The sequence below is a fragment of the Leucopleurus acutus genome (assembly GCF_964270905.1).
Source record: "Leucopleurus acutus genome assembly, chromosome: 20".
Classification (NCBI taxonomy): Eukaryota; Metazoa; Chordata; class Mammalia; order Artiodactyla; family Delphinidae; genus Leucopleurus; species Leucopleurus acutus.
The window spans coordinates 37,021,542-37,037,091 of record NC_139162.1 but is presented as its reverse complement, the minus strand read 5'-3'; the positions used below and the strand labels follow the sequence as shown (position 1 = coordinate 37,037,091).

The 15,550-nt window shown below is 36.6% G+C and overlaps 1 protein-coding gene across 2 annotated transcripts in view; it reads right to left on the bottom strand.

Annotated features, from left to right (window-relative positions):
* Nucleotides 1–15,550, bottom strand: part of VPS35 (VPS35 retromer complex component) — a 41,430-nt gene that overhangs the window by 6,652 nt on the left and 19,228 nt on the right. For both annotated transcript variants that reach the window (XM_082863442.1, XM_082863443.1), the window contains exons 5-12: nt 15,277–15,459; nt 13,470–13,683; nt 12,392–12,475; nt 5,700–5,809; nt 3,219–3,315; nt 2,964–3,112; nt 1,314–1,521; nt 754–909 (exon numbers count right to left, since the gene is read on the bottom strand). In XM_082863442.1, coding sequence (XP_082719568.1) covers nt 754–909; nt 1,314–1,521; nt 2,964–3,112; nt 3,219–3,315; nt 5,700–5,809; nt 12,392–12,475; nt 13,470–13,683; nt 15,277–15,459 — 1,201 coding nt within the window. The remainder of the gene's footprint in view (nt 1–753; nt 910–1,313; nt 1,522–2,963; nt 3,113–3,218; nt 3,316–5,699; nt 5,810–12,391; nt 12,476–13,469; nt 13,684–15,276; nt 15,460–15,550) is intronic.

Genomic DNA, 15,550 nt, shown 5'->3' with positions numbered 1-15,550 from the left:
ATGACAAAGTCAACACAGGAAGAAAGTCAGGACTCATCCTCAAATAAAGGTGTTCTTCATTACTAACACTTAGCCTCATGCATCCAACAATGGTTAAACTACTTTGCCCAAACGATAATTAGGCAGCCATATGTGCTACCTTTCATAAACATAAATTGTCCAGTATCAGTCACCAATACTCCTACTCAGGCAACATGTTTTATTCATTTCACAAAGGTTTATTGAGGACTAAGGACAAAGAAAGGGAGAATCTCATCTGATTGTTTTTTTCCAGGAAAAGGGGGTTAAGAAAAAGGCAATTTTAATTTTAAAGTCTTCACATATTTTCCATGTGGCAAACACAAACAACTTCTATTTGCAAACCTTGGAAACATATACACAGTTGAATATAAGGATTTTACTCATACTTTAAAAGTTTATTATGAAAAACAAATGAACAATTCTACAAGTAACACACAGTTCAAAAAGAAAATGAACATGGACTGATTATAGGACACCCAACTAAAGGAAGATAGGTTTTTCTACAATTCTTAAGAAGTCTTCAAAAGAAATGACAGCAACCAACTTGTTCTTCATAAGCTCCAGAAGTTTACAAACAATTATGCATTTAATCATAAAGTTCAGTTAATCTCTTATTCAGTTTCAATTCTTTCAAAACCTTTTAATACCACAAGCTGGATTAGACCATTTGAGACACATCTACACGACTTCATTAGAAGTTGTTGAAGGGGTATAGTAAGAGTTAACTCATACCAAGTACTGCTGATCAGGGTCCTCAGACCGTAGAAGATGAATGAATCTGCCCACAAGGCTCTGCTCATCAGCAAAGTCCTCTGGGTCAGGGTCTTCTACAGGTTGATCTGGCTGATCCTGAATCAACGTTGATACCAAATTCATTATGGAATCCACCTGTATCATGGGAGACAGAAACCCACTAGGGTGAAACAATCAGCATATAATGCCACTGACAAAAGCATTTCTAGTTGTGTAAAGTAGTTACGAAATAGTATTCCAACATAATTCCTTCTTCTGTATGAAAGTATATGCATGTTGGTACACATATAAACATTTAGAAAGAGACGCACCAAATGTTAATCAATAGTTAATCAATGGACCTCTCTTCCTGGTGGGATTATAGTTATTTTATAATTTCTTCTTTATACATTATCTCATTTATATAATGAATAAGCTACTTGTAACTTTTTTTAGTAGTAAATTACCCTCCCCGCCCATCTCATGTGTTTGTCTCAAGGTCTAAAACCATAACTACATTGTCTCTGTTTTTCTAATAAAGCATGTGGGTATTCTCTTACCTGGTCTTGAGAGACAATTTCTGTGTTATAATCCAGAACATTACTAAGCACATAACAACTCATGCTTTTTCTGGATTCATAGTCAAAGTACTCAAAGAGTGGGTGAAAATGTTTTAATTTCAAGACTGTTAAAATATTGTTGTAAGTGTCAACAGGTATCTTCAGAAGTCTGGTGAGCTCCTTTGAAACTGCACTACTGGTAGCAATACTGCAAAAAGAAAAACAGCAGCCCTTTAGTGAATGAAATTAACTTCTTATATACACAAACAGCACTTGATTCACAAAAATTTGAAATTTTTCATTTATAATATTAAAGGAAATGGGTCAAGTGAATCACACCATCCCAAAACACTCCAATGACTTCCAAGAGAGGTTTATCAGATGTCTTTCTAAACACATTTATTCATCTATTAATGTCCTATTGATACAATAAGTTATGATAGTCTCCAATTCATAAACAGGTTGTATACCTGGAGTTAAAATGCCTGTCTAGAACGTGGTATTTCTAAGGGAAGTATTTTAAGTGGTAGTTAGGTTTCTAGGGCAGCCAATAAGTACGGGATATTCGGGGTGACAAAGCCATGCAAAAATAGCAATTCAACAAAATAGAAAAATACATAAATTATTTCTTCTGCATCAGATGTTGATGACTAAGGAAAAGCAGGATGAAATTAGGAACATTCCGTGGGGGCTGAAGAATATCCAGGCATTTATAAGACCTTTAGAGGTTGGGATTTCTAATTTTTTATCTTGTCTAATTATACTTTAAAACTCACTTAGTGGGGGAAGATATAGATACATCACTTATTCAAGATCTGGAATGTTTTTCAGTTCACAAAAAATGGGAGTGACAAAAAGAAAAAGGAGGAATAAAAAGAGGTAAAAGGAAAAGAAATCTTCCAGATGTTAACTAAACCACTGGAGGAGAGATGGAAAGCGGAAAGATTACGTGAGTATATATAGGGACCTATATATATAGGGCAAGGAGGGGCAAGGAGGGGTCTAGATTGGGCAAGGAGGGGTATAGGGCAAGGAGGGTCCTAAATTGACCTCATGTTCAGAAGCAGTGAAGGATGGGACAGTAAGAGGACTGCTGGGAAAACAAAAAGGGATCAGAACTGCCCACAGTGGCCACTAGAGGATGCAACAGGTCCAGGACAGCATAGTTGAAGAAGATGCAAGTAGACAACAGAATATTATACTATCCTTGATGGTATCAAAATCAAAGCTCAAAATAGAGAAAAATTTAAACCAATTAATTTCCACACCTTAAATACATACATGCCTCCCTAATTTTTTCACATCTTACTCATCTGTAGGAAACCACTTCTCATGGAAATACTGCTTGATATAAATAGTTTCCTTACCAGTTTAAAAACTAACTCACCCATATATACAAAGGGGTCTGAATTGGAGACACTGGTCCCTGAAGACTGCTATGGTCTATGAGTGCCACTACTTGATCAATGTACACAGCCAAGCAGTTGGTTGCCACTTTCTGCCCTGATTAGTACCAAGCATGTCGATCTAACAAATACTTAAAACAAGATGAACGCTAACATTTCAAAAAGGAATTGCGAAAGAAAAATAAATCTGGGACAAAAAAGTGCTTTACAAAGGTTTTTACAAAAATGTTTAACTTTGACTTACTGTTCGAGGTTGAGCTTATTAAATATATCCACTGTTGTTTCTAGAACTTTATCAACATAGTCCACACGATCAGGATAACACTTCATAGCGAGATTAATGAGAGAGACTTGTAAAGATACAACGTCCTCCGAAGGCATGTCTTGTCTCGACTGGAATGTTCAGAAAACCATGGAATTTATTTTAAACAATTAGAAGAGGAACTACCACCTGAGAAGTTTGAAAGTTTTGAGAACTTAGCAACAAAGCCATACAAACCTGTATTACTGTAGCCACCTGCTGTGAAAATATGTCAAAAAGTTTAATATCTGTTGGAATTCCAGGTCCATCTTCACGGTGAGCAAATAAAGCTAATCTAAAAAAGAAAATAATCTTTATTTAAAAGGATATAGGGATCTGGGTAGTGGGATCATGGATGACATTTTATTCTTTATGCTGTTCTGTATTTTCTCCAAGTGTATTTCTCCTAGAACCTTTCTCCTAAAAAGATTTTTAAGAAGGACAGGGAACGTAGCTGACCATTCCCTCAATTCATTTTTAATGAAACAGTTTTACCAATGATGCCTTATTTCACTGTATTCTTACCATACACAACAAATTTTCGACAGGCCAATTCTGCCAAATTAATTACGTAGATATGGACAGAAATGTATTAAAGGTGATAAACGTACTCAACAGCCATGATTAGAAAAAATAATCTTTTAAATATAAAAAGCACCTAGACTCTTTTAAGACACTGCATTTTTACTATTGAAAAGTTTAAAACACAACGAATTCTAAAAGTAGTAAAGTTAACTTCTATTTACCACATCTTAAACTATACAAAATAATGTCTGTTCCATTATCACTAAGTGTTTATCATGGTTACAACTAGACGCACATTTTGTTATGCACAGAAGAACCACTACTGACAGAAACAGTTAAGTGACAATACACCCAACATAGGAAAATCCAGTTATTAGCTTCCATTAAGAGTATGCCCAAATAGAGGACTTTACTGGTGGTGCAGTGGTAAAGAATCCACCTAACAGTGCAGGGGATGCGGGTGGGATCCCTGGTTGGGGAACTAAGATCCCAAATGCTGCGGGGGAATTAAGCCTCCAGGCCACAACTACTGAACTCACACACCTCAACTAGAGAGCCTGTGTGCCGCAAACTACAGAGCTCATGCGCCTTGGAGCCCACATGCCACAACAAGAGAGAGAAAACCCGTGTACCACAACTAGAAAGAAGCCTGTGTGCCACAACAAATGATCCCGCATGCCTCAATGAAAATCCCACATGCCGCAACTAACACATAGTGCAGGCAAAAAATAAAATAAATTAATAAAAAAAGAGAAATGCTTTAAAAAAGAAAAAAAAAAGAGCATGGCCAAGTAACTTATAATTCTTAATGTCCAGGACTGACAAGATAATTTGAAGAATTCTGCTATATAAATTCTCAGACTTTAAAACTAATAACTTAGATATTTAAAATATAATAAAACGTATTTGCAGAAATAAATCTACACTTGGGTTTCTGGTTTCATAATGTCAATGAGTGTATGCTCACAAGTAGGACACATATTATGTACTAGCACCCAGCATGCACTCATTAAAGCTATTATTAAAGGCCAAGTTTTATACTTTTAACAAAGACCAAGGGCTAAAGAAGTCAAACTTAAAGAGGATTTACTAACATTTTTAATACTTGAAAATTCTTCTTTAAAAACATGTGATGATGCAGTGATTACCTGAACGTCCTTTTTTTTGGTTTTTTGCAGTACGCGGGCCTCTCACTGTTGTGGCCTCTCCCGTTGTGGAGCACAGGCTCCGGACACACAGGCTCAGCGGCCATGGCTCACGGGCCCAGCCGCTCCACAGCATGTGGGATCCTCCCGGACCGGGGCACAAACCCGTGTCCCCTGCATCGGCAGGCGGACTCTCAACCACTGCGCCACCAGGGAAGCCCTACCTGAACATTCTTAATCATCTATATTTATGGCTACTTGATAAAGAAGACTCCAGATCAAACTGGTTCCCACTGAAAGATAACTTTCTTTTTTTTTAAATTAATTAATTTATTTATTTTTGGCTGTGTTGGGTCTTCATTGCTGCACGCGGGCTTTCTTTAGTTGCGGCGAGCAGGGGCCATTCTTCGTTGTGGTGTGCGGGCTTCTCATTGTGGTGGCTTCTCTTGTTGCGGAGCACGGGCTCTAGGCACATGGGATTCAGTAGTTGTGGCACGTGGGCCCAGTAGTTGTGTCTCACAGGCTCTAGAGCACAGGCTCAGTAGTTGTGGTGCACAGGTTTAGTTGCTCCATGGCACGTGGGATCTTCCTGGACTAGTGATCAAACCTGTGTCCCCTGCATTGGCAGGCGGATTCTTAACCACTGTGCCACCAGGGAAGCCCAAGATACTTTCATCATGGTAAAAAACAAGTTTTGCTCTTCAGTGATCTTTGGATTTATAAAATTTGGATTTATGACTAACATCTTAGGTCTATATAATGTCTTTAAATGCCAATTAAATGCATAGATTAAAATATATTACCTTCATGACCCCTGTACAATTAAGAGCTAAACTTATTTCATGCGTAAGCTAGACAAGCACTTAGTAAGTACTCAGACTTACAGAACTAGTGTAACTACATCAAAAATATTAATAAAGATGGAACAGAAAAAAAGAATTCACAAAAATGTTTTAAATTCATTATTCCCAAGTCGGAACATCTGCCCTCCAGTGTTGGAAATTCTTACCTATCAATTAAAGCAATGATTATGTTTTTCACATTTACATTTTGGTGTAACTCAGCACAGGCCCGAAGAAAAGGATTCAAAGTTTGAAGGTGGAATTCGTCAGGGAAAACCTGAAAATCAAATAATACTCAATTATTATTAAAACCAAATAGTAAAGATCAATTAGAAAAAGCATTTCACACAATATTCTGGACTTAGTATTTAAAGTTCATATTTGTGGGGAAAAAAATCATTTTAATCTTATAAAACCAAATTCAAATACATCACTTTTAAGCCTCTCTAAACATAACCCCAGAAAGAAATATTCTATTAACCAAAGTACATCTACAAGTTTTTTTCCAGGTTTATATTTATTTATCTATTTAACGCTCCTGACAATTTTATAAGGATCTCTGTTAGTCCCATTTCAAGGTAAGAAAAATGAGACTCAGTAATGCCAAAAAATGACAAACCAAAATATCAAAATTTTAAGTTAAGGAAGATCAGTATTTTTCCTTTGCATCAGCTTCCAGTATGGCCCATCTGGCAGTGTTAACAACTCTGTCTTTATTTTATTTCCCTTTTTTCTTTTTTTAATTGGGGTATAGTTGTTTTACACTGTTGTGTTAGTTTCTACTGTACAGCGAACTAAAGCTCCCTGTGCTATACAGCAGGTTCTTATTAGTTATCTATTTTATACACATTAGTGTATGTATGTCAGTCCCAATCTCCCAATTCATCCCACCACCACAACCCCACACCCCCGCTTCCCCCACTTAGTGTCCATACATTTGTTCTCTACATCTGTGTCTCCGTTTCTGCCTTGCAAACCAGTTCATCTGTACCATTTTTCTAGATTACACATATATGCATTAATAGACAATATTTGTTTTTCTCTTTCTGACTTACTTCATTCTGTATGACAGTTTCTAGGTCCATCCACGTCTCTACAAATGACCCAATTTCATTCCTTTTTACGGCTGAGTAATATTCCATTGTATATATGTACCACATCTTTATTCATTCATCTGTCGATGGGAATTTAGGTTGCTTCCATGACCTGGCTATCGTAAATAGTGTGCAATGAACATTTGGGTGCATGTGTCTTTTTGAATTATGGTTTTCTCTGGGTATATGCCAGTAGTGGTATTGCTGGGTCATATGGTAATTCTATTTTTAGCTTTTTAAGGAACTTCCATATTGTTCTCCATAGTGGCTGTATCAATTTACATTCCCACCAACAGTGCAGGAGGGTTCCCTTTTCTCCACACCCTCTCCAGCACTTATTGTTTGTAGATTTTCTGATGATGGTCATTCTAACCAGTGTGAGGTGATACCTCATTGTAGTTTTGATTTGCATTTCTCTAATAATTAGTAATGTTGAGCAGCTTTTCATGTGCCTCTTGGCCATCTGTATGTCATCTTTGGAGAAATGTCTATTTAGGTCTTCCATCCATTTTTTGATTGGGTTGTGTTTTTGATATTGAGCTGCACGAGCTGTTTATGTATTTGGGAGATTAATCCTTGTTTGCTGATTTCTTTGCAAATATTTTCTCACATTCCAAGGGTTGTCTTTTTGTCTTGTTTATAGTTTCCTTTGCTGTGCAAAAGCTGCTAAGTTTCATTAGGTCCCATTTGTTTATTTGTTTTCATTTCCATTACTCTAGGAGGTGGGTCAAAAAGGATCTTGCTGTGATTTATGTCAAAGAGTGTTCTTCTTGTATTTTCCTCTAAGAGTTTTATAGTGTCCAGTCCTACATTTAGGTCTTTAATCCATTTTGAGTTTATTTTTGTGTATGGTGTTAGGAAGTGTTCTAATTTTATTCTTTTACATGTAGCTGTCCAGTTTTCCCAGCACCATTTATTGAAGAGACTGTCTTTTCTTCATTGTATATTTTTGCCTCCTTTATCAAATATAAGGTGACCATATGTGCATGGGTTTATCTCTGGGCTTTCTATCCTGTTCCATTGATATTTTTGTTTTTGTGCCAGTACCAAATTGTCTTGACTACTGTAGCTTTGTAGTATAGTTGGAAGTCAGGGAGTCTCATTCCTTCAATTCCATTTTTTTTTTCTCAAGATTGTTTTGGCTATTTGGGGTCTTTTGTATATCCATACAAATTTTAAGTCTTTTTGTTCTAGTTCTGTAAAAAATGCCATTGGTAATTTGATAGGGGTTGCATTGAATCTGTAGATTGCCTTACGTAGTAGTCATTTTCACAATACTGATTCTTCCAATTCAAGAACATAGTATATCTCTCCATCTGTTTGTGTCACCTTTGGTTTCTTTCATCAGTGTCTTATAGTCTTTTACCTCCTTAGGTAAGTTTATTCCTAGGTATTTTATTCTTTTTGTTGCAATGGTGAATGGGATTATTTCCTTAATTTCTTTTTCTGATCTTTTGTTGTTAGTGTATAGGAATGCAAGAGATTTCTGTGTATTAATTTTGTATCTGGCAACTTTACCAAATTCATTGATTACCTCTAGTAGTTTCCTGGTGGCATCTTTAGGATTTTCTGCGTACAGTATCATGTCACCTGCAAAGACAGTTTAACCTTTTCCTTTCCAATTTGTATTCCTTTTCTTTTTCTTCTTGGATTGCCATGTCTAGGACTTCCAAAACTATGTTGAATAACAGTGGCGAGAGTGGACATCCTTATCTTGTTCCTGATCTCAGAGGAAATGCTTTCAGTTTTTCATCATTGAGAATGATGTTTGTTGTGGGTTTGTCATATATGGCCTTTATTATGTTGAGGTAGGTTCCCTCTATGCCCACTTTCTGGAGAGTTTTTATCATAAATGGGTGTTGACTTGTGTCAAAAGCTTTCGTGGCATCTATTGAGATAATCGTATCGTTTTTATCCTTCAATTTGTTAATATGGTGTGTCACACTGATTGATTTGCATATATTGTAGAATCCTTGCAACCCTGGGATAAATCCTAGTTGATCATGGTGTATGAGCCTTTTAATGTGTTACTGGATTCTGTTTGCTAGTATTTTGTTGAGGATTTTTGCATCTATATTCATCAGTGATATTGGTCTGTAATTTTCTTTTTTTGTAGTGTCTTTGTCTGGTTTTGATATCAGGGTGAGGGTGGCCTCGTAGAATGAGTTTGGGAGTGTTCCTTCCTCTGCAATATTAAGAGTTTGAGAAGACTGGGTGTCTTCTCTAAATGTTTGACAGAATTCACCTGTGAAGCCATATGGTCCTGAACTTCTGTTTGTTGGAAGATTTTATTCACAGTTTCAATTTCATTACTTGCGGTTGGTCTGTTTATAATTTCTATTTCTTCCTGGTTCAGTCTTGGAAGGTTATATTTTTCTAAGAATTTGTCCATTTCTTCCAGGTTGTCTATTTTATTGGCATAGAGTTGCTTGTAGTAGTCTCTTACAATGCTTTATATTTCGGTGGTGTCCATTGTTAACTTCTCTTTTTCACTTCTAATTCTATTGATTTGAGTCCTCTCCCTCTTTTTCATGATGAGCCTGGCTAAAGGTTTATCAATTTTGTTTATCTTCTCAAAGAACCAGCTTTTAGTTTTATAGATCTTTGCTATTGTTTTCTTTGTTTCTATTTCATTTATTTCTTCTCTGATCTTTATGATTTCTTTCCTTCTACTAACTTTGGGTTTTGTTTGTTCTTCTTTTTCTAGTTGTTTTAGGTGTAAGGTTAGATTGTTTATTTGAGAATTTTCTTGTTTCTTGAGGTGGGCTTGAATTGCTGTAAACTTCCCTCTTAGAACTCCTTTTGCTGTGTCCCATAGGTTTTGGATCATTGTGTTTTCATTGTCAGTTGTTTCTAGGTATTTTTAAATTTCTTCTTTGATTTCTTCAGTGATCTCTTGGTTATTTAGCAGTGCACTATTTAGCCTCCATGTGTTTGTGTGTTTTATAGTTTTTTTTTTCCTGTAATTGATTTCTAATCTCATAGCGTTGTGGTCAGTAAAGATACTTGATACAATTTCAGTTTTCTTAAATTTCCCAAGGCTTGATTTTTGACCCAAGATGTGATCTATTCTGGAGAACGTTCCGTGTGTACTTGAGACAAAAGTCTATTCTTCCACTTTTGGGTAGAATGTCCTATAAAAATCAATTAAGTCTATCTGGTCTATTGTGTCACTTAAAGCTTGTGTTTATTATTTATTTTCTGTCTGGATGATCTTTCTATTGGTGTAAGTGAGGTGTTAAAGTCCACCAGTATTACTGTGTTACTGTTGATTTCCCCTTTTATCACTGTTAGCATTTGCCTTATGTATTGAGGTACTCCTATGTTGGGTGCATAAATATTTATAATTGTTATGTTTTCTTCTTGGATTGATCCTTTGATCATTAACGTAGTGTCCTTCCTTATCTCTTGTAACAGTCTTTATTTTAAAATCTATCTTATCTGATATGAGTATTGCTACTCCAGTTTCTTTTGATTTCCATTTGCATGGAATATCTTTTTCGATCCCCTCCTTTCAGTCTGTACATGTTGCTAGGTCTGAAGTGGGTCTCTTGTAGACAGCATATATAAGGGTCTTGTTTTTGTATCCATTCAGCCAGTCTGCGTCTTTTGGTTGGAGCATTTAACCCATTTACATTTAAGGTAATTATCGATATATATGTTCCTATTACCATTTTCTTAATTGTTTTGGGTTTGTTTTTGTAGGTCCTTTTCTACTCTTGTGTTTCCCACTTAGAGAAGTTTCTTTAGCATTTGTTGTAGAGCTGGTTTGGTGGTGCTGAGTTCTCTTAGCTTTTGCTTGTTTGTAAAGCTTTTGATTTCTCCATCAAATCTGAATGACATCCTTTCTGGGTAGAGTATTCTGTGTTGTAGGTTCTTCCCTTTCATCACTTTAAATATATCATGCCATTCCCTTCTGGCTTGCAGAGTTTCTGCTGAGAAATCAGCTGTTAACTTTATGGGAGTTCCCTTGTATGTTACTTGTCATTTTTCCCTTGTTGCTTTTAATAATTTTTCTTTGTCCTTATCTTTGTCAATTTGATTACTATGCATCTCAGCGTGTTTCTCCTTGGGTTTATCTTGCCTGGGACTCTCTGTGCTTCCTGGACTTGGGTGGCTATTTCCTTTCCCATGTTAGGGAAGCTTTCGACTACAATCTCTTCAAATATTTTCTTGGGTCCTTTCTTTCTCTCTTCTCCTTCTGGGACTCCTATAATGCCAATGTTGGTGCATTGAATGTTGTCCCAGAGGTCTCTTAGGCTGTCTTCATTTCTTTTCATTCTTTTTTCTTTATTCTCTGTTGCTGCAATGATTTCTACCATTCCTTCTTCCAGGTCACTTAACCATTCTTCTCTACCTCAGTTATTCTGCTATTGATTTCTTCTAGTGTATTTTTCATTTCAGTTATTGTATTGTTCATCTGTTTGTTTGTTCATTAATTTTTCTATGTATTTGTTAAACATTTCTTGCATCTTCTCAATCTTTGCCTCCACTCTTTTTCCGAGGTCCTGGATCATCTTCAGTATCATTATTCGGAATTCTTTTTCTGGAAGGTTGCCTATCTCCACTTCATTTAGTTGTTTTTCCAGGGTTTTATCTTGTTCCTTCATCTGGGACATAGTCCTCTGCCTTTTCATTTTGTCTATCTTTCTGCGATTGTGGTTTTCATTCAGCAGGCTGCAAGCCTGTAGTTCTTCTTGCTTCTGCTGTCTGCCCTCTGGTGGATGAGGCTAAGAGGCTTGTGCAAGCTTCCTGTTGGGAGGGACTAATGGTGGGTAAAGCTGGGTGTTGCTCTGGTAGGCAGAGCTCAGGAAAAGTTTAATATGCTTGTCTGCTGATGGGTGAGGCTGGGTTCCCTCCCTGTTGGTTGTTTTGCCTGAGGCAATCCAACACTGGAGCCTACAAGGCTCTTTGGTGGGGCTAATGGCAGACTCTGGGAGGACTCACGCCAAGAAGTAACTCCCAGAACTTCTGCTGCCAGTGTCCTTGTCCCCGCAGTGAGCCACAGCCGCCCCCTGCCTCTGTAGGAGACCCTCCAACACTATCAGGTAGGTCTGGTTCAGTCTCCTGTGGTGTCTGCTCCTTCCCCCTTGGTCCTGGTGCACACACTACTTTGTGTGTGCCCTCCGAGAGTACAGTCTCTGTTCCCCCCATTCCTGTCAAAGTCCTGCAATCAAACCCCACTGGCCTTCAAAGTCTGATTCTCTGGGGATTTCTCCTCACTTTGGCAGACCCACAGGTTGGGAAGCCTGAGGTGGGGCTCAGAACCTTCACTCCAGTGGGTGGACTTTTGAGGTATAATTGTTCTCCAGTTTGTGAGTCGCCCACACAGTGGTTACGGGATTGATTTTATCATGATTGTGCCCTCCTACTGTCTCATTGCAGCAGGAGTCTTTGGATGTGGGGTATATTTTTTGGTGAGTTCCAGTGGCTTCCTGTCAATGATTGTTCAGCAGTGAGTTGTGATTCTGGTGCTCTCGCAAAAGGGAGCGAGCGCAAGCCCTTCTCTGCCATCTTGAACCAATTCCAAAGTACAGCTACAATTAAACTAAAACTAACGATACCTAGAAAACTTGGATGTTAATCTTTTCTACATTTTTGGGAGAAAAAGACATTAATACAAAGACCAAGTTGTTACATTAATAGGAGAAAGGGATTTATTCAGGAAACCTTAATTCCTCTTCAATCAAGATTTTTTTCCAAAACAATGAAAATTAATGAAATATAAAATGAGTTCTTTAATACCCTGAAATGTTCTCACCTACCTGAATAATACACTCCATGAGATATTCTTGAGCCAAAGCATCCCTGCAATTCACAACTTGCTCCAATATGCCAGTCAAAACAATCTGAAAAGAGAAGAGAAAAATTTTTAGGAGTTAAAAAATTATTTTCAAAATCCTAAGTAACTCCTCTAATAACACATTTGAGCTATTAGTTTAAAAGTCATATTTTAGATTTTTCTGACATATACATCATTTCTAGACTAAACTTTGAAATTTTACAGAATTTTTAAATTAAAAATTCTGGGTTTCTATTTCATAAAAGCCAAAGTCCATGTCATCAGTTTTTTTTCTTTTATGGTTTGTCCTTTTTGTGTCCTAGGAAAGCTTTATGTAATTCAAGGTTACAAAGATTTCCTTTGTGTTTTCTTCTAAAAGTTTCATAGTTGCAAATTTCACACTTATGACTTTGATCATTTTTTTTTAGTTTCTCTACATGAAAATGGGTTGCAGTTCAGAGGCTTTGTTTGCATACAGATGTCCAATTGTTGCAGAATCACTTGTTGAAAAGGTTGCCTTTGCACCCTTATCAACAATAGTTGATTATATACATGTGGGTCTGTTCTGGATCATCTCTTCTAGGGGTCAGCAAACCTAGTTTAATGCCCATTTTTGTAAATTGTTTCCACATTGTATTTCCCTGCTTTTGCACTACATTGGCAGAATTTAGTAGCTGCAAACTATATGGCTTACAAAACCAAAAAATATGTACTATCTGGTCCTTTACAGAAAAGGTTTGCTAATTCCTGATTTATTCTCCACTGATGTATGTGTTTATCCCTTTCACCAATACCAGATTATCTTATTGTAGCTTTAGAGTAAATCTATAGTTAAAATATACTAAATCTCAATTTAAAGAAAATTGATATCTTGATAATATTGAGTCTTCCAATCCACAAGCACAGACTCAAAATATATATCTTTTAGTTTATTTAAGTCTTCCTTGATTGTCAATGGTTTTCAGTGTAACATTATTTTTAAAAATATTTCAATTTTAAAAATCAGACTTCAATTTACATCTCACGACATAAGAAAAGATGAGAAGTAAAAAGATATAAACCTGTTTATAACGTTCCACATTTACACCTTCCAACTGACTGAGGCGCACCAAATTTGTTCCCACTAAAATCCTTAGTTCTTGTCTTTCTCGTTCTCTTTTTTCTCTATCTCGGCTATGTCCCTGATGCTGCATTCGAACCCAGAGCTTGTTCATTTCTGCAAAGTTGAGTAGTACAAAATCCATGGAATCACTGATATCACCAGTTGTTTCTTCACTACAAAGAAATGGAAAAATCTTTATATACAGTATTTAAATTATAGGAAAAATTACTACTATTCCTCTTCTTTGTGCATTTCCTTCTTACCTCTTTAATACACCAAATGCTTTATGAAAGACACTTTCAACCTCACTGGCTCAGTGCTCAATTTCAAAGGGAACAGACTCAAGAGAAAAAAATATCAGGGAGAGGACACAGTTCAAGTGTAAAGGGACAAAACGCTTCCCCCACCACTCCCTTTCCTGGGCCAACTAAACATGTTCTTGGAATTGTATTCCATTAATTCAAAAGGCCTAAAAAAGTTGACACAAGTGTCACTGTTATCTCATCATTTTATTGTTGAATATTTTATGTTTTCAATTGGAGTATAAGCTTTGTAAGCTCTGCAAGGGAAGATACCAAGTATTTCCTCCTTATTTTTACATCTCCTAAGATGGTGAACTTAGGCGTTTTCAAAATTTTTTGCTTATTGCCTAATTAAATGCTCAAAACTGAGTCAAATCATAATAAAGCAAATAACCTCACCATCTTCTCTACACCGTTAAATTTTTATATTTTCTATACCATTTAAACTTTTTGTCTTGTGCATTGGTTAAATTTTTATTAAAGTTTTTCTTTTGAAAAGGAAATGATGCAGATATACTAAAAACCACTAAAATATACACATTAGAAATAAATGAATAAACTTTAAAAAAAGGGAATTAAGTTCCTCAATCAAGGGAACGTGTCTCATGAATAGTTCACCCAGTTGGATGAGACCACAGCAGGCTGACCATCTACCCTTTTTGTGGGATAAAAGCACAATGGACTCGGATGCTGGAATACTGCTCACATAAGAGATAGGGCTCTCTCTGAATGGCTTTTTGCTTTCTGTTTTGGAGTTAATATCTAATTTGTGTGCACAGATAACTGAAATCACTAATAGTCTGGGGTAACTAGAAGTTGACAAATTATAAAAACTGACAGACATTCAAGAAACAATATGAAAACTGGCTAGTTCATAGAAAAAGTTAAGCATATTTCATTATTTTATCACAAATACCATTTTCAAAATGTAACTCATTTAAAAAGTCACATTTTCAAAGAATATCTAATGGAATGAAAAATATGCTCTCAATTATGTTGCATGAAAAAAGCAGGTACTAATAATCCACACATAATTTTCATAACAGTACATTTTGTATCACATCACATATACTGAGGAGTTCTGTGTCTCAAAGGAAATCTATACACAAAATGCTACCAGTGGGGATTCCCTGGTGGCACAGTGGTTGAGAGTCCGCCTGCCGATGCAGGGGACATGGGTTCGTGGCCTGGTCCGGGAAGATCCCACATGCCGCGGAGCGGCTGGGCCCGTGAGCCATGGCCGCTGAGCCTGCGCATCCAGAGACTGTGCTCCACAACGGGAGAGGCCACAACAGTGAGAGGCCCGTGTACCAGAAAAAAAAAAAGAAAAAAAATGCTACCAGTGGCTGACTCTGGGCAGGAGAATTATTGATTATTTATTTCCTTCTATATACTTTTCTATACTTTTTGTATGTTTTACAACAAAAAAATACTACAATTAAATCAAGAAAGAAAAGCACTTACTCTGTTGGCTCTCCTTCATCAGGTAAGATGTTTCTGGTACACTGAAGTAGATAATTTCGAAGAAATAGGCCTCTCAAAGGGTGCTGCACACCTCGGCACATTTCTACCAAATCTTTCAAAATATCTTTCCTGGATTGAGGAAATGACTTGACATATACAACTCCAACTGTGATCAACAGATAACTAGAAGAATTATGAGGCAACATTAGATTAGAAATATAAAATACTCAAGTCAAGAATTTGATTATATTCAAACATAGCATATACAAACATT